This window comes from Rhineura floridana, chromosome 11 (genome assembly GCF_030035675.1).
Source record: "Rhineura floridana isolate rRhiFlo1 chromosome 11, rRhiFlo1.hap2, whole genome shotgun sequence".
NCBI lineage: Eukaryota > Metazoa > Chordata > Lepidosauria > Squamata > Rhineuridae > Rhineura > Rhineura floridana.
The window spans coordinates 25,587,437-25,614,026 of NC_084490.1; the positions used below are offsets into that span (position 1 = coordinate 25,587,437).

Genomic DNA, 26,590 nt, shown 5'->3' on the forward strand with positions numbered 1-26,590 from the left:
ATGGAGTCATTGGTTTAAATCATTGCTTTATTCATGGGTAGCACTATTTACTTGCAAATCAAGATGTCCTTGGCTACCAAAGTTCAGTATGTAACAGACAAAATGTGTTTTCCTTATTATAATTCTAGTCATTTATAGACTTGTAAAACCTATAAACCACCAGTGAAAGTGAATAAGTGACTTTATTAACAGAGATCTCTGTAGACTGTTTCTACATTTCATTTTGACCACTGATGAAGGCCTTGTAGAGTGTACAGCTTTGATTGACCAGCAGAACCAGAAGTCCAGTAGCGTTTTAGCGTGCTTAGTTATGCCTGCTGCAGGATGAAATAATAGACCACCAGCCAAGACGTTCAGGAAGATAAACTTTACTTGTTTCAATAGGTTTTTCACACCGTGCTCCTTCGCGCTCTCTCTCCAACCAACCATAACACATTCCTATTACCCCCCACACCTCTGTGTGCTTACTCAAGCCTTTTATTGCTGCTTCTTTGATCTGTTACAGCTGCAGCCTGACCTTAGGAGTTTCTCCCAAGTGCTTTCAATTAATGGCTTAACTCTTTCCTTAACTCCTGCTGTCCTGTCTGGAAAAAAAGGCTGTGTTGCCCACCTAAGCCTGACAGGCCTAAATTAACAACAGGCCAAAATGCACTGCTCCCCCGGTTTTTATAAATAACATTCTTATTGTGGCAGCTTCAGATTTTTTTAATCTCTCGTTTTTTGAAACACCTGAAGATGCCTAATATTTTCTCTTAATTAGTTGTTCCCTGTTGTTCAACTCAGGCCTCAGCACAATAATGTAACACTTTGGGGAAAAGATACAACCAAGCAAACCAGCGCTGGAGGCTAAGATGGAGAAGATCTCCACAGCTACCATGTATTTTCCTTTGGTGCTCAAGTAGGTTGGGACAAATGATAACCAAACACTGCAAAAGACCAACATGCTGAAAGTGATGAATTTGGCTTCATTAAAACTGTCAGGTAACTTCCTGGCAAGAAAAGCAACACTTAAGCTGACAATGGCCAAGATGCCCATGTAGCCCAGAACACAGTAAAACATGATAGCTGATCCCTCATTACATTCCAATATAATTTCTTCAGTCACTGAGTTCATGTCAGCATCTGGGAATGGAGGACAGATTGCCAGCCATATAATACAAATCCCTCCTTGAATAAGGGAGCAGGAAAGAACAATGGATTTGGCCAGTTTTTTCCCCACCCAGTTCCTCACCCTGCTTCCTGGTTTAGTAGCTCTGAAAGCCAAAACCACTGTGAGTGTTTTTGCTAATACACAAGAAAGAGCCACTGAGAAGACAATGCCAAAACTAATTTGTCGTAGGAGACATGTAACCCTCTCAGGTGGGCCAACAAATAGCAAAGCACAGAGGAAGCAGAACAATAGGGAGATAAGCAGAGTGTAGGTAAGGCTCCGGTTATTGGCTTTGATGATAGGGGTGTCATGATGCTTCATAACTGTTCCTAGAACCAAAGCTGTGAACAAAAATAAAGAAAGTGACAAAATAATTAAACTGATTCCTAATGGTTCTTTATAAGACAGGAAGTGATTTTCCTTAAGGATACATACATCTTGGTCCTTGTTTGGATATTGTTCTTCTGGACATTTACAACAGTCATCCATGTCTGAAAATGAAAATATTTAGCCTAAAATTTCTCAAACACCCCATACTTTTTATCCTTCTCATAAAAAGCGTACTGTACATCCCACAAGGTTATTTTCACACGGAAAGTTCCATCTCCAATTATCTTAAAGGTAAAGGTGTCCCCGCACTTGTAGTGCGAGTCATTTCCGACTCTTAGGGTGATGTCTTGCGATGTTTACTAGGCAGACCATATATATGGGGTGGGATTGCCAGTTCCGTTCCCGGCCTTTCTTTACCCCCCAGCATATGCCGGGTACTCATTTTACTGACCACGGATGGATGGAAGGCTGAGTGGACCTCGACCCCTTTTACCAGAGATTCGACTTCCTCCTTTCGTTGGAATCAAACTCCAGCCGTGAGCAGAGCTTCGACTGCGTTACCGCTGCTTACCACTCTGCTTAGTAAAAGATGAATCCTTTGGAATACAAACTCATTCTGCATGATAGACTTTTTTGAAAATACCACTGAGTTCATTTGGGTGTGGAATAATGATGATGGTAACAACTGTCATTATAAGGATAAAGACAGACATATCTTGGTAGTGGTCTCGGAATTACAGAACCGTTTTACTGAAGTTCATAAAATTCAGGGCTTTGGCCCCTTCAGCTGGCTTTGAAAGACTTTTTGATATAGACAAGTCTTAAAAACTAATATGCCTATTTTGTTTTATTTGTTGTCATATCTGCATGTTTCCAGTTTATTTTCTTTTTCTTAGTTTAATTCAGGTTTTAATCAATTTAATTTAATTGTTTTGTTCTTATTCTCTATTTTGATAAATATTACACTGATATATGGCCTATCTATTATCTAAATGAAGAAATAATAATATATTTGGTGGACTTTAGTGACAATGTTAATCTTTGTTTTAGTTGACTGCTTGGAACTTATCTGCCTTATTTTGATATCTGTATGATATATCCAGATTTATTTTAATTTGTAATCTGTTCTGGGATTCATTTGACATGTACTGAAGATAAGAAATGTTTTAAATATTATGTCTGTCTATCTATCTAGATATAGATATAGATATGTGTGTGTGCATTTATATAGTGCTTTCAAATGTTTTATGTACACTATCCCAGTATTATTTATTTATTTATTTCATTAGTGACCTCCAAACTAATTCTGTAGGCAATGTACAATTACTATGTAATAATATGAAATTTATTACAAAAATTACATGAAATTAGAAAGCTAACCACAGTACAATCCACTTCAACATTAAAATATAGAACAAACCTGCAAAAATGGCACAAATTGCCAAGTAAGCCTTACATGTGCCCCATAAGGTAGGGCATTGTTGTTTCCTCCTGAGGCAGAAAGTGGTTTTGATTTGGGAAAAAAAATGGGGTGGGATCTGTCATAAGGACCATCTAATCTAGCGTTGTGTTCTTGGTTTGGCCACCCAGATGCCTATGAGAAGTCTGCAAACAGGATCTAAGTGCAACAATGCTCTCCCCATACTCTCTCCAATAGCAGAGGTAGACCATAGCCATCAGGGCTAGTAACCATGGATACTCTTACCCTTGATGGCTTCTGAACTTGCCCAAATGTGGTCTGATATCTACTCTGACATGAACATAACTCTATTGTATAAACTCATTGGAATCTTAAGATAACCCTGTATATTGCTTTTCTTACCCTTCTGGCTTGAAATTTTCCCTTCTGGACATGGCACACAATCATAGCAACAAAATGGCTTCCCCTCCTGTGTTCTCTTGAAATATCCAGGATAGCAGCTGTCAGTACACACAGAGATAGGCAATACCTAGTACATAAATGAAAAACATGTAGAACATAACTCAGCTCATTTGAGTAATTTGTTGGCTTATAGATTGGTGCTGATTGCATGAAAAATTGTGGAGAGCACATGGCATGCAACTCACTTCCTGTGCTTTCCTATGCATTTGAGATTACCTCAGTGGAGTTCTATATATATTTAAACAACAAGAACAAGAACAAAACAAAATAGACACCCATGATAGAGATCTGTTCATCCAGCTGGGAAAGCCCATCAGAACAAAAATACCTTGAAGTACATATATGAGTGCCATATCTGGAAAGGAATGCTGTTCCACAGAACAGGGGCAGCCACACTGAAAGTCTTGGTCCACGTTTGGAAATAATAATAATAATAATAATAATAATAATAATAATAATAATAATAATAATAATAATAATAATAATAATAATAATAATAATAATAATAATAATAATAATCCAGCTTTCCCCAACCTGGTGCCTTCTAGATGTTTTGGACTACAACTTCCATCAACTCCAACTGTTCTGGCTGGGACTGGTGAAAATATCTGGAAGGCACCAAGTTGGGGAAGGTTGGTTTATTCACTGCTTAAATTATGTGAGATCACTGTAGCTGCTGAAGCTAATTTTGTTGTAGTAATTCTAGTCATGGCCTGCTGCTAAACCAAGCTAAACCAATTCAGCACCAGTTTTATTTCTGCATCTGATATATTGTTCAGAATTCATTGGATCTTTTTCATTTTCTTGACATGTAGTCACAAGGTATGAATTAATAATAAAATTCCAGTAAAGAAACCGACAATTTTTATAACTTTTAAAATTCATTCATTATATCATTTTGCACATTTCCACAAAGAAGCTCAAGGTGATTTCTCCCCTGCCCATTTTATCTTCCTAACAACTCTGTGAGGCAGATTAGACTAAGAGACACTGACTGGCCTATGGTCTCTCAGTAAGGTTTTTGGCTAAGCAGTGATTTCAGCCCTGGTCTCCCAGATCTTCATTTGATCCTTTAACCCAAGGGATGGAGAACCTCAGGCCTGAAGACAAAATGCAGTTCTCTGGGCTCTCTCTTTGGCTCTTAAGACTTTTCCCAGGCCATATCACCTCTTTAGTCACACCCCTTACTGGCCTTGCTTGCAACCCCCCCCCCAATCATTTTTTGTCTGGCTGGAATGTCTCTTTAAACTCTGATAATGCTTCTTACTTCCATGAATGGAAGACAGAGAGGGTGTGTGAATGTGTGTAGGAGATTCCCTGATACACAAAGGTAAACATCTGCTCTGTCCCCTTTTGCTGTTGTTGCCCTGCGCACCACTTACATATAGTTCCTGGAAGGTTGTCCAGGAGGAAATGTGGCCCTCAGAGTGGGGGAAAGAAAAAAAGGTTTCTCTTCCATGGTCTAAGCACTATAGCCCACAGTTAGAAATGTAAATAGAAGAAAAATCCCTGACCTTGGCTTGCTTTCCATTGACAGGGTTTTCCACTTATTTGTGTTAAATTTCATAGCAATGAATTGTGTCCATTTGTTCAGGAAAATATGTTTTGTATTTTGTTTGCCATCCTATCCAGTTATCCAGCTACAACTAGTATCAGGAAGTCATTTTTTTCCCCCAGAGACCTAGCAACATCCAACAACATTATGTCTTGGAAGAGCTAGACCTTAAAAAGTAGCCTAAAAAGGCAGCTTCTCTTTTGGGGTTTTGGCAGCTAAAAACATACTTATTCACTTAGGCATTTGCAGGATATTAGTGTTCAGAACTGATTTGTTTGTTTGCTCTTGTTGTATAGTACAATTGTATTGAATGATGTTATTGTTATGTTTTAGCACACCCTGGGATCACTTGTAATTAAGGACAGGTTAGAAATATTATAAATAAATAAATAACCACCCTAATAAAAAATAAAATAAAATAAATACTCTCAATATTCATTAAGAATTGGAAATCTTCCAGATTAGCCACAGCCAGATTCTACCTGGTTAAAACTGTTGTGCCATGTGATGACATCATCATGAATGGTGAACATCTTGCTTTCAGGTGCCTGAGGATTCAGATTTCCAACTTTCACTCTATGAAATGATTGGTTTGGGAAAGTGATCCAGTTTATAATATCAAATCCAGCTATCAATTGCCCATTCTGGTCAAAAGAAATCTCATCCCCAACACTGTTGTTAAATGAGACTCTTCTCAGAAAGTGATGGAGCTGGATATAAAAGGAAAACACAATAGATAGCAAGAATTTGTACATGGATAACATATGATATTACCTTATAATGAGTTTGGACATTATCTAAGGTATACCACTGGAAGCAGATCTCCAAGGTCTAATCAAGAGCTGACTTGAAAGTTCTTAGAAAACAATTTTCTGAGAAAGCTTGGAAATCTTCCATTTTCTAGCTCACCCTAGAATGTTGGAGAATTTAATTTGTGGCTGGAGAACTGATTCACAGTTGCACTCAAAATTCACAGACTGCAACACTGGAGAAGCTGTTTCTCAGACTAATATGCTGCCACATTTCTGCTCTACTGATAGACATAATTAATGAGATATGCACATACTAGCTGTTGTACATTATACCTACATTACATTTGCATTTTTATACTGGATCTCAATAGAATACTATTAAAGTAGCAGGTAAATAAATTGCTTTGGCAGGAGGTTTATATCATCCAATATATTGCTGCCACATTGAACCAAATACTGGTTGTCTTTCTCTGTGTCAATCAAAGTATTTTAAGGTGCACCCATCTGTTATTACCAACAAATGTTGGACTGGTTCAGCCTATCCTGTGCAACATTCTAAACAGCCACAAGGGCTCTAAATATGGGTTTGGCACTAGAACCTCTTACTGCAGCCACAAAAATGAGTCCCCATCATTGGCTACTCCGGTCATTACCTGCCATGGCTGTTGATTTTGAAGGGTCACCAATGTTCTGTGTTTGGGTTTGCTTGACTGCATGGCATGCAAAGCATGTGCCACGACATAGACAGCATTATAGATATTGTAGCTGTGCCCAACCATGTTCATTTCAAATAAAGCTCCAGGAAGGCTCCCCAGCTTCTCTCCCCCAGTGCATGTTTCATTAGGTTTCTTGCTATCAAATGGATTTGGAAATGCACAATCAAATGCCTGTTCCCAGAAGACCTGGATAAAGCCATCTTCTTTGGTCAATGCATGGTTCCTTGTGTAAAGGAAATTCTGGAATCCTAGTACATCATTTGAGTGAATGGCAAAGGACAGAGCACCATGCATAGTTAATATACCCCAATTCTTTTGAAAAGGTAATGCAATAAGCTCCTGCTGGACTGTCACAATCCACACTTTACCATTAGGGGGCATCACCACCCATTCCATTTCTGGTAGATGTAGCAACCATCTTAAATTTATGATATGTTCTTCATAAACAATCAATGCATTAGCTTGGCTTTGCAACAAAACACTATATGTTGTTGTCATCCAATTCAGCAGGTTGAAAATGTTCCCGATGTAAACTGTCATGATTCTTTCCAAGAAAGCAAGACAGATTCCTCTCTGATGAAACATGGAGACTATGCCTTGTACAAACCTTTCACCATTGTCATCATCTTTAGCAAAGACCCCAACCCATGTCCACCTGAAGTGCAACAGTAGTTGGAGAATCCCCATATATTGATACGCTTCATTAGGGACCATCTGGTAGAAGGAATGGACTTCAGGTGTTTCATTCATGAATGGAACAGAGCCATATGCGAGCTATGGAAAAATAAGGTGGGTTGGTTTTAATGTGAGGGGAGACAAATGTGAAGATTTTCAAAATGAAATATCAATATATTTTCCACTACTCTTGCATTGTAGTGATTGTTCCAAACTGGGTCTAATCCACATTTCAGTTTGTATTTTTAAGCGAAAATATATGCACAATCAACATATATACATATTTTCTTGCTAGTTGGAAATTACAGACACGCTGTCATTTTTAATGTACTGTGGAATAAGACCTGCCCCAGCAGTTGGAACTTTCTTGTTTGTTAAGTTTATTTTTGCTCTGTGCTTCTGTATTTAAGCCTGTATTATTTATTTTGTAATGTTTAATTTATTACAAGTTTGCTAAACTGTTGATTCTTGTCCATTTGAATTTACTGATATGTCTTGTAAAACTCTTCCCCACCCCAGTGTTTTAGGTTTTGATGAGTGAACATTTGTTGTAAGCCTCTGGGTATAGCTGTGGAAAGGAGGCATATGCATAACCTCCATCAATCAAACAATAATCAATCAATCAATATGAAAGGACCCTTAATTAAAAAATGATTTAAGTTCATTGACTATTTGCATTTTGTTGTCACCTCTTCTCCTCTGATGTGAACCATAAGGACTCTAGAACAATCATTCATGTACACACCCAAGGAGTTGCATCCAAGTAAGTTATACCTAGGGAAGGTCAGTTGGCTGGTATCCAACTAAACAGATCCACTAGCTCAAGGATTTCTGCTTGCACAATGGAACTTCCACTCCCTCTTCTTTTCTTGCACATCCCACACCCTTCCCAAATCTGCTCTGAAGAGTTGGAGGAGCCCCAGAACAGATTTAGGGGGCATGAGGCATGCACTGGGAGAGGAGTATTGGAATTCAACAATATCTTGGGAGCCATGGGTTTCCCATCCCAGTTTTATAACTTTCTCAGAATTGCCTTTTTTTCTTTTTGTGTACGAAAAGCAGAAAATGTCACTATTCTGTATAATGATGATGATGATGATGATTTAAGCCATGTTCATTATTCCTGCTGGTTTAAGAAATCTATATCTATTCCAGAGATAAATAAGGAAAAGAGAGGTCACCTCTTTTGCTTATTCAATATACATTTATTTGTGTATTAATACAGTATTCATCCACTGTAATTGTTATGGTTGCTAATGCAATTTTACCCTAACTCCTTTGGGAAAGGACATACTTTCTATATGAGCAATACAGTAAACTTCTAAAAATGCTTAATTCTTTAGTGTTGAATACAGTAAAATATTTTCTGAGTAAACAGGCATAAGATTGTACTACTTGTTTTATAACCAGCACACTTCATGTGGAAATCTGCAAGTCTATCTTAACCAAGACATACTCTGCCTTCATGCTATAGACACATTTAGAATGAGAAAGCAAATGCTAATGAATTATTAAATTCCCACATTTCACCTTAACATCTTACCTGTGGAACTTTGTAGATGCTCAATATCTTTGCCATGTGGAGGGAGGTTTCAGAGTAAAGGCCCCCAATGACAGATATCAGATTGTTCCAGATACTGCACTTGTAGTTGGGAACAAATCTGCTCTGTGTGGAGAGAAGTTTCATTGTGGCAAGATAGGTTGATGTTGCACTCGAGTAGCTTTCATAGATGTGGAAGCCCAAGGTGATATTAGGTAAGATCTGCTGGTTTTCATTGATCTCCTTGATAGCAAATACCAAGGCCAGGGTATGTTGGTAATTCTTAGCCAGTACACTATAATGAGTTTGCATGCCATAGCATAGTAAAACTTTGCACTTAGTAAAGTTGGCTTCATTGAGTTGTGCTTCACCAAGAACATCTGTTTCAACATATGACACTAACTATGCCATCTCAGTTTTAAATACCTTAAGAATCAAAATATACTAAATTGTATGTTATATCCTTGCTGAGTGCTAAGAAGCCCAGATAAGTGAGAAAATGCACATAGTATTGTTAGGGATCCGGGATTGATTTGATGGATGATTTCTATGAAGCCCCTTTCCAGCCTCTGATCTGGGATTGGTAGGGGAAGAAACCCACTCCACTTGTCAGACTAGTTTCCTTTGTTAAAATAGCCTGCTAGCTAATGTGTTTGTCAAGCCTCTGTGTGTATAAAGGTTGGTGTGTTTTCCAACTCATGTTGGGAAAACTCTAAAAAATATTAACAATGTGTAGCACAGATGACAGATCTGTGACTCAAGTGTTTTACCTTTTCTAGTCATTCAGTTTAATTTACAGAGATATGAAATAAATGGAATAACTTGGAGGATTCACAGTGATTTATATCCAGATAAACGTTCTTTAGCACAGGACCTTTGTCAGCTAGAGCAAGGCAATGACACAACTGGAGGAAGGAGGAAAATGTACAGCATAACAGGCATATGAAGAAAGTTTTAAAAAAGAAACTAAGCTTGGAATATTTAACAGATTGAGATGATCAGTGTGAGGTAGTCACTTTTAATTCATGGGGTTAATTTTTTAGAACACACACTTTATTAAAGGTTATTTTGGTTTAGAATTTGAAGGTGGAAACAAAAAAAAGGTTAAAGATGGCATTTCCTTCTAATAGTGAAGGTTGATCTTGCATTCCAAATTTTAAGATGCTTCAAATCTCTTTAAACTGCCTTCAGAATCACGCAAGGGAAAAGCCTTACTACATGCTGTGGGACTTACTTCTGATTGCCCAGTGCAGGGCAGCTATATTCACATTTTCCTGATAAGGAAATGCATTTAACTATAATAATTCATTATATAGTTACAGTGTTTAAAAGCTTAATCCCTGGAATTTACCTCCAGGTAAGTATGTTTAGGATTGCAGACTTAAGTGTCTTTGTTTAAAAAATAGATTGTACAAATGTACAAGTGTAAATGCGACAGAAAAATTGTTCAAGGAGAGTGTGAACAGAGTAAAGCAATGGCACGGGGGTATTAAAAATAGGATCACAACAAGTATGCAAGATACACAGCATGGAAAAGACAAAAATAAGGCTTCTTACATGTATTCACCAATTATGGAGAGATCAGGGTGTTCCGAAAACTCCATAGGTTCAGTAGGCATAAAGACCTGAGAAGTAATGCCACCAATGATAAGTCCTTCTGGCTGAAGATACTTGTGAAAAATAGGGATTGGTTCACTGGTTCTGCAGTTTGTTGTAAGAGCTTTGCATGCCAGATGAGGTAGCAGCATTAGCAGGAAAGCCACCACTACCACCATCTTAAATGGAAAGTTTTCCCCATCATCTGGTTGCCTCATTTTATTTAGACTTCAAGAGTACACCAGTCCAGTTTGAATGGAAATTCACTCTATTGATAATGTTGCTCTTGAGCCTGGTTTAAACTTCAAGAGTTAGAGGTCAGGCTCATACAACCATTCCCCGCCCTGGACCCATATTTGAACATTATAGTGTTTACTTTTATTATAAAACACATTCTTGGACTCTGTGGACAAGGAGCAGAACTAATCGCAGTCATTTTAATAATTACAAGGGGGAATAAAATTATTTGTTCAAATTATGATTTCTCTGTAGTATTGCTGAAGAAAACATGTTTGTCACCTCTAAACATGTGTTCTCAAATTAATTAGTACAGGAGTAGCCAATATGGCCCTGTCCAGATGTTGTTGGAGTACATCTCCAACTGTCATCAGCCAACATGGCCAATGGCATGAGATAATGGGAGTTGTAGTCCAATAACATCTGGTGGGCACCATTTTGGCTATCTCCACATTAATGGTACAGCAAGCAAATGTGTGCTTAGAATCACCAGCAGAAAGAGTAGGCCACCATATAATTGGAGGAGGGAAGTTTCATGAAAGAAGGGTCAAGTAGAAACAGGGCTTTGTGGCCAAGGGCTGAAATAAGACACATACAACAACTATTGTGTTAAACTAATGGGCCACTTTATTAAAAAAAAATAAGATTAGACAAATGAACCTGCAGAGGGGAACTTAAGTGCGGGAGCGGCAAGATGACAATAGGCAAAACCTGTTTCCAGCTGTTAGGGCAATCAACTCCCTGCCAGGCCAAGGGCAGGCCATTGTGCCTACCCCTGCCCCAACCACACCCTGAAGGTGCATAGGGAGGCCTACCTATGTCAGCACCCCAGGGCCCTAAAATTCCAAGCAGATGAGGCATGTTGGCCCTAAATTTGGCCCATAACCTTCCCCCCAGGTCCTATAGCCCTGAGCTGTAGTCCTTCTGAACTGCCAATCACTCCCAAAGCTGCCTAAAGGGGTCACCTAGCTGCCCTTTCCATTTTAACCTTTCCTGCACTTCCTAGCCACAAAAGGGGGACAAACCTCTGTTTAATCTCCCTTTACCCCACTGCCAAGAAGAATCTTGTGCAAGCCCCTCTGCAGGTTTGCTACAAAGATGTCATTACTTACATTGGTCAGGTGAACACTATGGCTGGTCAGGTGAACTGGCTGATACAGCTCAATCCTATCATGTCTTATCCCTGGGTGATAAATAATAGAGATGTCATAATACAATTTTCATACATATATGGACATAACTCATATTTCACTCATATTTTCCATATTCACATATAGATCAAACCCTGTGGATCAAACATCAGTATTCTAATACATATTTTATCAATGGTCACACAAGTACACTTCACCCAGGATTTCTGTAAAAAAATGTTCAAGGGAGCAATCCAACTTGTAGGAGGTTGGTGGCAGTAGAGCTAGTGGAAACAGAGCTGGCAGAAGGGGCCACCACATCCAACCTGGCTGCACCACAGGACACCTCAGCCCGGCATGTCTACCAGGTGGATTGTACCCAAAGACTCCTATTTCAATAGCTGGCCCTCTCCAGAAAGTTGTAATGAAAAAGCACAGCCACTAGCAAAGACTGCTTCACCCATTCCTCACCCCTATCCATCTTGAGTACCAAAACAGCAAAAGCATCACTAACTCAGCAACTCTGAAAGGAAAACAGTCTGTCGCACCAAATGAAGAGTGCATTCTCAACAGGTCTTTCTCTGACATTAATTAGAATCAGCAGAGGGCAATTGTGGACTATTAACCAGCAATCTGATTGATGACCATCTTATCTTGGTTGTGTTTGTTTTGATTGGTTTTAATAGAAGTCACTTTGTGTCACTTTTTGATGAAATAAATGAAAAAATAACAATAATGCTTAATGACAAAAAAGAAAAAAGTGGAATTTATTACTTATTGGAACAACAAGGTACAGGACTCAGCAAATCCATCTGTATTGTTGAGACATATTTAAGAATCCTAAATTATGAGTTCATTGTGGCTATGACAATTAAATTATTGTGTGATAATGTATTTGAATTCTATTGTTATGTTATTGGATGATATATGTGTGACAATTTATTGGAACAATATTGTTATACTAGTGTATTATTTTATATGTTTTTGTACTTTAGCTAGTAAAACCTACATTTTTTAAAAAGAAAGTATCATATTTAGCAGTTGCCAAAAAGACAATAGAGGAGATATGCAATGGGAGTGAGTTCCAAAGGGTAGGTACCTCTACCCTAACTGCCCCATTCTGATATTGTGTGGATATAGTATGGTATCTGCAGGATGCCCTTTCCTGTAGAACAGTGATTGCCACCGCACCAAAGAAGACTCGTGACACATATATGGAGAAATGTTATATTTATTAAAATATAACACATAATCAATCAAATTCAAATCAGCCAATTAACAAACATTAAATACTTCGGGCAGGTGAGGCTCAACCTATCTGTGAGGGTATAGACCCTCCAAACCAGGAGGCAAGTCAGTCACATTGTACTCCAACTCCCCAGTCAAGGATGTGGGAAAACTTATCCCTCCTTGCAATTGGAGTCAGGTATGTGGTTCCAACCTCCGCATCCTGGACCCGCCATACAGACATTCACCATGCTGTGCAAGCTGGTCCCAAGTGGACACTCCCCAGATCCACACCAGACCTTATGCCTTGATGTTTCACCAGCGGGTGCCCTTTACCAAAATGCCTCAGCAGCCTCAATTTTAACCCCAATTACCTCACCTGTCCGAATTCGATGCCACAAGAGGGGATCAGCTGAAGCTTGGTCCCCTCAACCCAAAGAAAACAGAGCCCCCAAACCCAACCTATAATCCTCCAATAATAAATCACACCCACTCTCCAAGAGATGGACACCATCATCCCAAAACAAATGTGGAGAATGAAAGTGAATCCTGTCATGCAGAATATAAGCCCCACCCAATGACAAAACCAAACTCCTAACCTTCCTATTCACCCACTTTCTGGATCTATCGATCCTGTTAGGGTGCTGTGCACCCCTCCAAATTCTTCTCACCAGCATATCGGACCACACTAGAACAAGGTCCGGATATGACTGGATGAGTCCAGTGAAATCCCACGTGATCTTGAGCAGGAGATCCATCCCAGGCCACTGCACCAAGTCATTTTCACCCAAATGAACCACTAGAACATGGGGCCGGTTAGTTGATGACATAATACGGCACACCAAAGGCATTAACACATCCCACAGCATACCCCTCTGAGCCTCCCAGCTAACTGTTGCACGAGCAGAAAGCTGCAGCTGCATCCCGGCAAGAGAAGAGAAGGCCCTCCGATGGGCCCAAACTAAAATCGAGTGGCCACACAGGATGACCCTCGCAGGCACTGGAAGGCTCAGCACACCTAAGACAAAAGAAAAGAAACAACACATTAGAATCAATACCTGATATAAGACTTGAAAGCGGAAGAACGCCACTGTCCTATAGCCTGAATATCCTCAATGCTCATGCCAACCATGGACAAATTATCACACCAGAAACGCACTGTACAATTCTGGAATGCTAAAGGCCAAATATATACAGCCACTACAATTGGGAAGAATTCCAAAAAGGTCATATTTGAAGTGAGCCCAGAAGCTATCCACTCCGAAGGCCATCTCTCAGCGCACCATTGAGATCCAAAAATTACACCGAAACCAATGCCACCTGCAGCATTGGAATGTACTTGTAGCTCAGCTTCCAGTAATAAGTCATCGCGCCAGAAGGAGAGGTAAGCCACATTTGAAAATCCTCTCTCATGCCTAACGTGACCCTAATAAGATGAAACGAGAACGAACACCCTTCATGGCATCACAGAGACGACGAAAGAATGCTCTACCTGGCGAAATGACTTTAGAAGCAAAAACCAAATGACCCAGAAGCTCTTGAAACTGAGCAAGTGTAAGCTTTCTCAATGCCAAGGCTGAGCGCAATCTCTGCCTCAATGTGAGCAACTTATCCTGAGGCAGACTGGAAGACTGGGACTGCGTATCCAAATGAATCCCCAAAAATGAAAGGGAAGTAGAAGGGCCCTCAGACTTTTCTGGAGCTAAAGGGACACCCAATTCCTTAGTTAACTCCTCAAAAGTCCGCATCAAATGCAGACAATGAGAAGTGCCAGCTGGGCCAACGAACAAAAAATCATCCAAATAGTGAGCAGACAAGGAAGAACCAGCCCTTGTCCGTAAGGCCCACTCAAGGAATGAGCTAAAGGTTTCAAATGCAGCACAGGACACGGAGCATCCCATCGGCATTGCCCTATCTACATAATACTGGCCTTGAAACCTAAAACCTAATAAATCAACATCATCTGGATGCACTGGGAGCAAGTGAAATGCGGACTCTATGTCACACTTCGCCATCAAACCACCCTTTCCAGCCTTCCTGACTACCTTAACAGCCTCATCAAAGGAAGTATATCGAACTGACGTATATAATGATGAAATACCATCATTAACAGAGACAGCTTTTGGGAAAGACAAATTATGAATAAGGCGATATTCACCTGGCTGCTTTTTGGGAACTATCCCAATAGGAGAAATCCTCAAATTCGCCAAGGGAGGATAAGTAAAAGGGCCAGAAATCCTATCAGCAGCTATTTCTTTATTCAATTTATTAAGAACCACAGGAGCCATAGCAAACACAGAAGGCTGGTTGGCAGGGGAAGTGGGAACCCTCGGGCCTTCGAAAGGAATATGAAAAGCCTCCAAAAACCCATACCAAAGACATCTAGCAGCCTGTTTATTGGGATAGCTATTTAATAATCTCGCCAGGGGAAGCAACCTAATAGGGCTACTGGCCCTGCGACGTACTGCCGCTGTTGCCAGACCCACGTTTAGGTTGTTGTTGTTCCCCCGATCCCCGGCGAGCCTGACGGGCTCTCTGGCAGAAGGAACTGGGGTGAGTGCTACCGCAGAGTCCACAAGCATGCCTGAACCGACACGGGCGCCTGTAACAGCGTCCAGTACTATTGAAGCTCCAACAGACCTGAGGGGATTGAACCCGCTGTCAGCCCTGGCTGGAACTGGAGGCTGAAGTCTGCACATGCACCAACAGATGCCCGCTATCGGCCCTGTCTCCCACTGAGGGTCTGGCTGAAGTCATAGAACGCAGTCAAAGACCAGGATGCTCAACATCCCAATGAAGCGTGGGGTCCAAGGCCTCCCTTTGTCTGAAATTCTCATCATACCGCAACCAAGCGGTGCCCGAGAATTCCCTAAAGGCCCGATGAATGATGTCCTGATATTTAATCATGGACATGGCCCTAGATGGATAAACCTGAGTTATCACACCCATATACACAGTAAACGCATTAAGCCAATTAGGCCATATGCGATCAACTTTCTTTCTTATCGCTACCTCACGCTCATTCGGATCAGAACCCTCTTTTGGCTTTGTTTCAGATTCCCGAAAAAGGAGTGTGAATATATCAATATATTCACCACACCAAATCTTATCCTTAGTGGAAGACAGTAGATGATCACCCAATGGCAGGGAAGTATCACCCTGTGGATAAACACCAGAGGGAACAGGCAGCGGAAGAGCTGATGTACTAGCTGAAGCCATGGATGGCTGCCAAGGAGTTACTGCCGCAGTAGGCCAAGGAAGCACAGACTGCTGTGGAACTAAGACACCACACATATAAACTATGGATTACTGTGCTCCACCTAGCACCTGAGGAGCTGCAAGACACTGCGGTGTCTGCTGAACCTGCATACTAGAAGAATGTGATGGTGAACACCACTCACCCGTATAAGCAGCTGGAGACGCAACCACTGCAGGTGTGGCTACCCTGGAAGAAACAGTAGGAAGATCTTGAATGCCAGGTTGGACAGGATGAAGTTGTCCTTGGGTAAGACCGGCTCCAGTGGAGACTGGAAGTTGGGAAGAAGTGGATACCAAAGGTGCCGCAGATGGGCAGGCTTGTAGTGCAGGAATGGTGGGCTCAGCTCTGGACGCTGCTGCTTCAAGGATACCAATTCTGGTGACCAAATCGGAAAGAATGCCTGATTTAGTTGCCTTAGCAGCCAAGCGGGCTGACTTCTTACCTGAAGGGGCGGTGCTAGGCCCAGCCCCTGGCTCTGAAGGACGCCTGCGCTCGCCCTCAAGGGCCTCAACCCTCGCCACTAAAGCACGAATTGTCCCCATATCTTCTTTGTCATCCGAGGACAGGCACTCTTGACGTGAGGGGGGGCACTTAGTCACCTGCTTCACCACACAAACCCCTTTTTTTGTTGAACCTTCTTTGGTGGCATGTTGAATTCCAGCTACACTTAAGAACATAAGAACATAAGAAGAGCCTGCTGGATCAGGCCAGTGGCCCATCTAGTCCAGCATCCTGTTCTCACAGTGGCCAACCAGGTGCCTGGGGGAAGCTCGCAAGCAGGACCCAAGTGCAAGAGCACTCTCCCCTCCTGAGGCTTCCGGCAACTGGTTTTCAGAAGCATGCTGCCTCTGACTAGGGTGGCACAGCACAGCCATCATGGCTAGTAGCTATTGATAGCCCTGTCCTCCATGAATTTGTCTAATCTTCTTTTAAAGCCATCCAAGCTGGTGGCCATTACTGCATCTTGTGGAAGCAAATTCCATAGTTTAACTATGCGCTGAGTAAAGAAGTACTTCCTTTTGTCTGTCCTGAATCTTCCAACATTCAGCTTCTTTGAATGTCCACGAGTTCTAGTATTATGAAAGAGGGAGAAGAACTTTTCTCTATCCACTTTCTCAATGCCATGCATAATTTTATACTCTTCTATCATGTCTCCTCTGACCCGTCTTTTCTCTAAACAACAACAACAATTATTAGCAATATGCAATGCAACCAAATACCGTTGTGAAAGTAACCCAGAAACTGAGTCAACAAAAACCTCAAAATGTGAAGAAATTAATCACCGGCACAACCCAATTGGCCAAATCAATTAAGCCACAATGAAATTAAAATGGGGGGGGGATAAGGGTTGAAGAATGAATCAATCCCAAATATTTATAATTTTTTTTATATTTATATCTAAAATAAACTCATTTATTTATATATATCAAAACAATATCACTTAATTATAATTAATTATCTATATGGCTTAACTAAGTAATTAAAAGGAGAAGGGAAATGGATTATAATTAAACCTAAATTAAATTTTGTTTGTTTGTTTTTATATTTATTTATTTCAAAATTACCAATTGATTACAAACCAATCAATTTTATATATCAAATGGGGGGGCTAACCTATTAATCAATTTAACACAACAGGGGGAAACTTGCACCCAGCCTCACCCAAACTCACCAACTACCCGGCCGAATCTGGAACACAGGATGATACAAAGAAGCAGGAAATTTCAACGAAATCACAAGAGGCAGGCCCAACATTGAGGCCCCCAGCTACAGGAAACAAGCTTAGAAAAGCCTCCCGCGCCGCCTCACAGCTGATCCGCAGGAAAAAAGAGGTGGGGAATTTAAAATTGGTTCGGGTGAATTCAAGCAGCCCAGCAAGGCCCTAGAGGTGGCGAAGATAAGGAACGCTGGGTCGCAGTTTAAAGCAGAGCCGTGGGCAGGCCCAGCACCACAACTATAGCGGCAGCGTACAAAATGGAATAGCTGCCCCGCACATGCTGCCCTGCCGGGAAATGGGAATCAAAGTGAGCCAAAAGGAACACCCCCACCCGCTCCGACCCGCCTAAATGATTAAGGAAACTAAGGGAGAAAAAGCAAGAAACCGCTTCAGATACAATTACCAACGACACAGGAGCAAGGTTATTAACGATGAGCCGAAAGATCTAGGTGAGTCACAGAGTGCTCCCACAGCGTGCCGCAAGGCAAAAAAGGCACGTTTTTAAGGAGAAGCAGGCTATATATAGCTGCTCAATCCCTCTCCTAATAGGTCAAGATGCCCCACCTGACCAACTACAAAATTTTCTCAAACCTTCACGAGTCTTCCCAGAAATAGAGTGGCGGCAAACCCGCCCCCGCAAAAATGCAGGAACGCTATTGGTTGGAAATGTAGGGGGATGAAGTGATATTTTAGTTATCCTTCTATTACATATATGCATAAGAGTGTATATACTTGTGTGCACTTGATTATAGTAAAATACATTCCCGTAACAGTTTTTAACATATTTTATTAGAAAACATATAGGAAGTGCTCAAAATTATAGCAAAATGGACATAAATGCCACAAAGGATGGGTGTTGACAATTTTGTACAATTCCTGTTCTACCAGTGCAACTCCCTGCAGTGAGTACATTATTGGCCACTATGCTCAAGGAAGGGCCCCACTGGCAATCAGTAGAGGCTTTTGGTCTCCTTTGGTCTCCTTCTTGCTGGTTCTGTCTGTTCACAGAACTTAAGAAGAAGCCTGCTGGATCAGGCAAAAGCCAATCTAGTCCAGCATTCTTTTCCCACAGTGGTCAACCAGGTGCCCATGGGAAGCTTGAAAGCAGGACTTGAGTCCAATAGCACTCTCTCCATTTGCTATTGCCAGCAAATAGTAATCAAAGTTTTGACAAAGGAGGTAGAATATAACCATGGTGGCTAGTAGCCATTGATCGCCTTATTCTCCATGAATTCATCTAATCCTCTTTTAAAGCTCTCCAGGTTTGTGACCATCACTACATCTTGTGGGAGCAAATTCCATAGTTTAGCTATGCACTGTGAAGAACTTCCATTTGTCTGTCCTGAATATTCCAGTATTCAGGACAACACACAAACAGATTCAGGTGCCAACTAACAATAAATATGCAACATACTTAGTGGTTAAAATGCAAAAATAAAAGACAATAAATCAAGAAGCTTTTTCAACAATTAAACCTTACTACCTTGCTGAAAAAGGGGTAAAACAGATTTGAAAAGATGGGGGAGGAATTAAAATTTTCTTGTCTGGGAAGAATTGCACTCTTTCAAGTTTAAAAATCTTAGGTTGCCACATTACTGGGAAAGATTGGAATACAATCTGGAACAAGAAGCCATTGAGATCTGTTTCAACAAAAAATAAAGGAATACACACTGAAAGTATCTAACATCATGGAAGCTCAGCTTGATTTATGGCTCAATTAGCCCAAACTTCTGGAGAAAAAGCTGGTAGATTAGGCACATATGTACTGTGCATATGTGGTGGAGGTACCTAAATATATAGATATTAGGGATGAAATAATTGCAGAATGTGGTAAGACAGCAGTTCACTCTTTCTATATGCAACCTGCTCTTGCTTTATTAACAATCTATACTGTGCAAACTGCAGAGCTTCCCCACAAACAAATGTCTTTTCTGTTGGTGGCTGTGAGGCAAATCATAGCCAAAAAGTGGATGTTAGAAGGAAGCACTCTACATAAATGGTTTAACTATGGGGGGCTTTCTAAACAAATTCAAGCATCAAGTCAGACAAGTTAAGATGTCTTTGTCAGAAGAGAGTTATGGCATTCTGCAATTGGCTTAGAATCCATTAGGATCTCCTTCAACATCTGTATCATATGGCATATGGTGGAGAGAGCTGTTGGGATAAGAGATCACTACACATTTGGTTTTCAAGATATATATGATAAACTCTTGAAAGAATATATAATGTTATACCATGGCAGTTTATAATTATTTTTGTTTTGTTTTTGTTTTTTAAATACATAGTTTTTTTAAAAAAAAAAATTACTGGGTTAACATGCCCATGTGAATTCTCCTTTAGCATGCCCTTTATTTGAGAAAGTCAACCAATTAATAATAATTTGCCTTTTAAGTAATTAATTAAATGGATGAATGAATTTCATTACATAGGAGAATTTGTATATATTCAAAATAAACACAAAAGTTCAATATATTTACCTGTTTGAAATACTGAAGTATGTGTGATATATCACACAATGTATTAAATAAAACAGACACAAAAGAAAATCTCAAAAATATGTATGTTATACCTTTTTAATTTAACACGAAAGAAATGATCCTCAAAATAAGCATGTGGCACTTACTCTCAGATCCCCTGACCAAAATGTGCTTCACTACGAACAAAACAGACAGTGGTAATTATATTAATAACATCAAATCATCATCATCGTCATCATCATAGCAATAAATGTCTTTTCAATATAATTCATAGAATTATCTAAAACTCTTGTTCTACTTGCAGGGAGGGTGTCCGGTGACTTCTTCAATGAAACTGTTTCATATTTCATATTTCAACCCAAAATTGTCCATTCTAAAATGAGATCCTAAAGAGTTAAAAATATGATATTAACATCTCTGAGTCACTCAAACAACACCAGCTGGATGGATGTCAGTTACAGAAATGTCCCCACTTGGGAATATGAGTATGTGGTAATGCCCAGATAGTTTAAAAATAGTATAAGTCACTGTAAGGCAGCATCAAATATTCCAAGTCTGAATTCATCTGAGAAACTCCTCTACAAGTACCTCCAAGGAGCCCCCAAATGAAATGTTAATAATGGGCATTGTTAAAAATATTGAACATCTGAAACAAGAGCTGATGCAATAGAAAACTAATGTGGGGGGGTGTCTGTGGAATGCCATTATCACAGTCCTCAACCCAACTTTCAATTTTGTTTTTCAGAAGTTCTCCTCATTAGCTGTTCCCTATTGTTTAGTTCAGGACAAAACAAAACAATGTAACATTTGGGAATAAAGATGCAACATAGCAATCCAGCACTGGAAGCTATGATAGAGAAGATCTCCACAGCTACTATGTATTTTCCATTTGAGCTGAGGTAGGTTGGAATGAAGGATAGCCAAACACTGCAAAAGACCAACATGCTGAAAGTGATGAATTTGGCTTCATTGAAACTGCCAGGTAACTTCCTAGCTAGGAAAGCCACAGTGAAACTGATAATTGCCAGAAAACCCATATACCCCAGGACACAGTAAAACATATTTGCAGAACCTTTATTACATTCCAGGACAAATTCTTCCACCCCTGAGTGCATGTCAGCATCTGGGAATGGGGGAGACGTTGCCAGCCATACATTACAAACGCATGCCTGAATGAAAGAGCAAGAAAGAACAGTAGCATTGGCCATGCTTTTCCCCACCCATTTCCTCATCCTGCTTCCTGGCTTTGTGGCCATGAAAGCCAAAACCACTGTGATGGTTTTTGCCAATACACAAGACACAGCAACTGAGAAGACTAAGCCAAAAGCAATATGTCGGAGGCGACAGGTCACCTTCCTAGGTTTGCCAATGAATAGTAAAGCACAAAGGAAGCAGAAATGGAGGGAAACAAGGAGAATGTAGGAGAGGTTCTCATTGTTGGCTTTGACAATTGGAGTGTTGTGGTACTTTATAAATATTCCTAGCACCAGAGCTGTGAGGAATGAAAAAGACAGTGTCAATATGGCTAAACTGATCCCCAAAGGTTCTTCATAGGACAAGTAGTTTACTATCTTGGGAACACAAGAATCCTGGTGGTTGTTTGGATGTTGATCTTCTGGGCATCTGAAACAGTCATCCATGTCTAAAAACGAAAAAAAGTTTTAGTCTCAAGTTTTTGTTTTTCCAAACTTGCTGAAATAGCTCAAATATTCCATATACTATTGTATGAGAGGATTATGACAGATGTTGATTAATTCTCAGTTTTTAATCCAGCAGTGTATATTATGGTACTGTTTATTGTTTAATATTGAATATCACTGACTGGATATAATGATAATTAAACATCTCCTCCTTAATATCTAGAGTTTGAAACATAGATAGTATTTTAATGTACCTATCTACAAATCCAGAGATACAGTTTTCTTCTGGCTAAATTGGAGCTAGTGCTCCAACTGTAATTTTTAAAAAAGTTTTCTCCTTATAATAGCATCTACTCATGATAATTACTAACACCATTTAGAATTGATGTAGTACTTTTTGTATGTTTGTTTAAACCTCATATAATAATCATTAAACCCACTCTATAAGATTGATCATTATTTTTATTCCCTAATGTGACAAGGCAAGAGCCAGTGTGGTGTAGTGGTTAAGGTGCTGGACTATGACCTGGGAGACCAGGGTTTGAATCCCCACATAGCCATGAAGCTGACTGGGTGACCTTGGGGCAATCACTGCCTCTCAGCCTCAGAGGAAGGCAATGGTAAGCCCCCTCTGAACACCGCTTACCATGAAAACCCTACTCATAGGGTCGCCATAAGTTGAGATCGACTTGAAGGCAGTCCAAAGTCCAAATATGACAAGGGGTTTGCTATTTTGAGTGAAAAGAGATAAAATACTCCACTATGCATGAAGAGCTCTTCATGCTGTTCCCTGAATTGTGACTCAGAGTAGTATATGAAATAATCAGAGGTTGCAACCTTCCCTGCCTTGATGGCTCAAGACAGATGACATTGTTATACCACACGTCTTAATGGAACCAAGTGGAAACAACATAAACACAACATCACATAATAAAATGCATAAAATTAATAAAGATATCATTTATCCCTGTGCTTATGGTTTTAAATTGCTACATGGTAGTTTTATTATCTATCATCATGTTCAAATTCTGTTTCCTATAGGACTGAGTTTGCTCAGGGATTTGTCTCTGCTATGACTCCAGACTGTCAAGAACCCTAAGCTTCTCTTTCCATCTGCAGGCGTGACTCTAAAGGACAAATCTCAGTTCCTGGGTATATATTTTGCACTGGAATCCCAGTGGAATCCATAAGATGACTCACCAATCATCATGAACATAATTCTCTGTTAATGAAATACTGCATATAGTGATGCTGTGCAGCTAGGGATATTATCAAATTCATGGTGGTTTTCACTGCCATGAGAAAATGAAGAGCTGCTTACAACGGAAAGGTCTTAGAGTGTTTGAGGACAGATTGGTGACTTGAAGCAGAAAGTAGGATGAAAGAGTCAAGAATGAAATGAAATAGTTGACTTTCCAGGTGTTTATATTCTCAGGATGTACTGTTAGTCATCTAACATCTTTGTACTTGTACTTGTTTACAAGTTCTTTAAATGACAATTTCCATGTCTCCCTTTCCCATATCTTTGAAGAACAATTTGACCCTGACGGCGTCTTTTTTTGTCTTGAGAGAAATAAATGTTATTTTCCCCTTTCACTGTATTAGTGTCTCCTTTACCTTTCTATAGAGAAGAACATGGATAACATCCATCACTGAGGGGACCCCCCCATAAGTGCTGCATATGGGAACATTCTTGTTGGGGATGGAGGTCAACATCTGCCTCCTGCACACAAAACGTTATAATCTCTCCATTCTGATACATGTTTCTCAGATCATATGAAAACACTTACCATTGTGCTTTGAAATTTCCCCAACCGGACAAAGGATGCAATCATAACAGCAAGTTGCTTTTTCCTGCTGCTTTTGCCTGAAGTAACCAGGGTGGCACCTCTTGGTACACACAGAAAGGGGCAATAGCTAGTTTGTGTATGGCACAAAAAAGGCAGAATATTTGATTCAGAACATATGTTTGGAAAATCTTATGAATGCTGGCTCTGCTATTAGGCTAATGGGCAGTTGGCACAGAACAGTACGACGACGACTATCACTACTACTGCTTTTGATGAAGATAATAATAAATTATTTCATTTATTTCTTGCTTTCAACAAAAGTGCCAAAGTGACCTACAGATCTATAAAAACACAAAGGTTACAAACATTTAAAAACAAATGCACCAAGAAAAATACAATAAAAAAACTTCTTTAAAAATGAAATGGGGAGTGCTCATCTAACAATAAAAATATGAACCCTACTCCACCCTGCTAAAAGTAGAACGCCACAAATAGTAAAATGGTATCCTCATTTTTTTAAAAAGAGTATTTGGAATGGATTTTTTTTTAGAATTGGACACAAGGTTCTAAGAAAATATGTTAGAATATTGCTTGATTTTTTGTTTGTTGTTTGATTTTTGCTTGTAATCAAGAAGTGAAAAAAGGAAGTTCAACAACTTGAATCTTGCACTTTGTTTATATATTTTCTGGAGAGATGTGGCTTGCATGATTATTGCTCCCAATCTGCTCCAGTAAATGTCTAAATTTCTCACCAAGCTAAAAAAAAGAACACTTTATATTTCTGTATTTCTGTTCATTTATTTCTCTTCAGACTATATTTCTCAGAATTACAATCATGTCTGTTGTTCTTCCTTGAATTCCATCCACCTTCTGCTTTTCATTCTCTTTGTGTTGTGAGTCATGACAATTAACTGTTTCCCAACACCAGCAAAATAGAACATGTTTTGATGGATCTGTGGAACTTGTTCTTTTATTGCTATGGAGTTTTTGCTTTATCTCCATATGCTCTTGGATAGTAAAGGACATTTTGTATCATGGATCAGATAGCCCTGATTTTCTGAAATGTTGAGTGCTTATCTTGTTTTCCCAGTTGTTTCCAATCTCTCCCAATTATAAATGTAAATATCAGGAATACAAAATCTAGTATGTTGAAGTGCTTAGCACTATCCACTGAAATTCACTTTTTGAAAATCATACCTGGAGGTCATACAAAATAGGACTAATTCCCAAATTACTTACAGCAAATATTTACCTGGTTAAAACTGCTGTGCCATGTGATGTCATCATCATTCATGGTGAGCATATTGTTTTTAGAAGCTTGGAGATTCAGCCTTCCAACTTTCACTCTATGAAAGGATTGGTTTGGAAAGGTGACCCAATTTACAATATCAAATCCAGTTATCAATTGCCCATTCTGGTTAAAAGAAACCTTGTGCCCAGCACTGTTGTTAAATGAGACTCTTTTCAGAACCTGGAGGAGCTGGATGTAATAGGAAAGCATAAGAGAGTTTTCAAGAGGATAACATGGATATTATATGAAACCACCTCATGCTAAGTGAGACTATTTAGCTCAGTACTGTTTAGTCATATGGTAGACGTTATTTAAGATATTATATAGTAGTTTTTCCCAGACCTGTTACCATATAATTAATATATTTAAAATATTTCTATGCTGTCCTTTTTCAGAAATTAATTCTAGGCACATTCACAGTAATACAACAATTAAAAATGCAGCCTCAGAAAAAAGCGGGGGAGGAGAGGGGTTATAAAACAAAACATATGAAATATCTGGGTGAATAAAACAGATGAACACCAATAGGAACAGTTTGTTGAAAGGTTAATATGCGACATTCCTGGCTGGTGGAGAGAGAAAGGTAAGAAATTAGTTCATGAAATGTTGAAGAAAAACTAATCTTTGCATGTTGGGACCTTCTATTAAAGGGACAGATATGGTGCGGACTCATCTTGCACGTTCGGGACATTACCTGCCAAGGCTGAGGATGCTGAAGATTCAGTTTCCTTCCATTCATCATTGCTCTGTGTTTGGACTGCCATGACTGAATTACATGCAAAGCATGTGCCACTGCATAGACTGCATTATAGATATTATAGCTGTGGCCAGTCATGCTCATTTCAAAGAAAGGCCCTGGAAGGGTCTCCAGCTTCTCCTGCCCGGTGCAAGTTTCATTAGCTTCCTCTTTAACAAATGTATTGGGGAATACACAATCAAATGCATGTATCCAGAAGTCTCTTATAAAACCATCCTCTTTTGTTAAGAAATGGTTTCTATTTTGAAGAAAATTTTGGAATCCCGGTATTTCATTTGAGTGAACTGTGAAGGACAGAACACCATGTATGACTTGTATATCCCAGGCCTTTTGATAAATGTAAGATGCAAGCTCTGCCTGGGTTGTCATGATCCACACTTTACCTGTAGGCTTCACAGTCACCAATTCCATTTCATGTAGATGTAGCAACAACCTCAAATACAAAATATTTTTTTCATACACAATGACTGCATTGGCATTGTCATGCCCGCCCGACCCTCAGGGTCCCGGGAACATGCATCAGGCTCAGACCCCCACCCTTAGGGAAATGAGACTGGAACCGAAAAGCTATTACTTCACCCTTGCCAAGGCTGTGTACGCTCACAACAACCCTGCAAGGTAGAAGGTAGGCTGCCACCACCCCTGTATACTGGTCCACTCAGAGCCAGGGGATCTCTGAGCCCAGAAGGTATATAAAACCAAGGTCCTAAAAGGCAAGAGTCACAGTTACACTCCTTGCCAGGCACCTCTGGTTTAACACTTAAAATCCAAGCTTTTAACTTCTTAACCCTCTTTGGTAGTGAGTGACTGAGGTTGGGTCAAAAACACTGAATTTAGAACCACCCCTTCTCTCAAATGAACACACCAGG

General features: G+C 39.9%; 2 protein-coding genes across 2 annotated transcripts in view; both read right to left on the reverse strand.

The window, feature by feature from the left end:
- Positions 1-739: 739 nt before the first annotated feature.
- LOC133367585 (vomeronasal type-2 receptor 26-like) lies at positions 740-10,375 on the reverse strand. The gene is made up of 6 exons (XM_061591680.1): positions 10,158-10,375; positions 8,604-8,895; positions 6,323-7,159; positions 5,400-5,627; positions 3,303-3,429; positions 740-1,641 (listed from the first exon to the last, which is right to left on the reverse strand). Exons 1-6 carry the CDS (start codon positions 10,373-10,375, stop codon positions 740-742), a joined length of 2,604 nt encoding a protein of 867 aa, XP_061447664.1.
- A 10,596-nt stretch (positions 10,376-20,971) lies between these two features.
- Positions 20,972-26,590, reverse strand: part of LOC133367586 (vomeronasal type-2 receptor 26-like) — a 46,713-nt gene continuing 41,094 nt past the window's right edge. Inside the window, exon 5 of the mRNA XM_061591682.1 lies at positions 20,972-21,885. Within this exon, the coding sequence (XP_061447666.1) occupies positions 20,972-21,885 (914 nt within the window). The remainder of the gene's footprint in view (positions 21,886-26,590) is intronic.

Coding starts and splice junctions, on each gene's coding strand:
- LOC133367585 (XM_061591680.1), bottom strand. CDS start 10,375: ATGGTGGTAGTGGTGGCTTTCCTGCTAATGCTGCTACCTCATCTGGCA. Junction 5,628..6,322: donor AAAATCAACAGCCATGGCAG/GTAATGACCGGA, acceptor TTTTATATCCAG/CTCCATCACTTTCTGAGAAG. Junction 1,642..3,302: donor GAAAATTTCAAGCCAGAAGG/GTAAGAAAAGCA, acceptor TTTCATTTTCAG/ACATGGATGACTGTTGTAAA.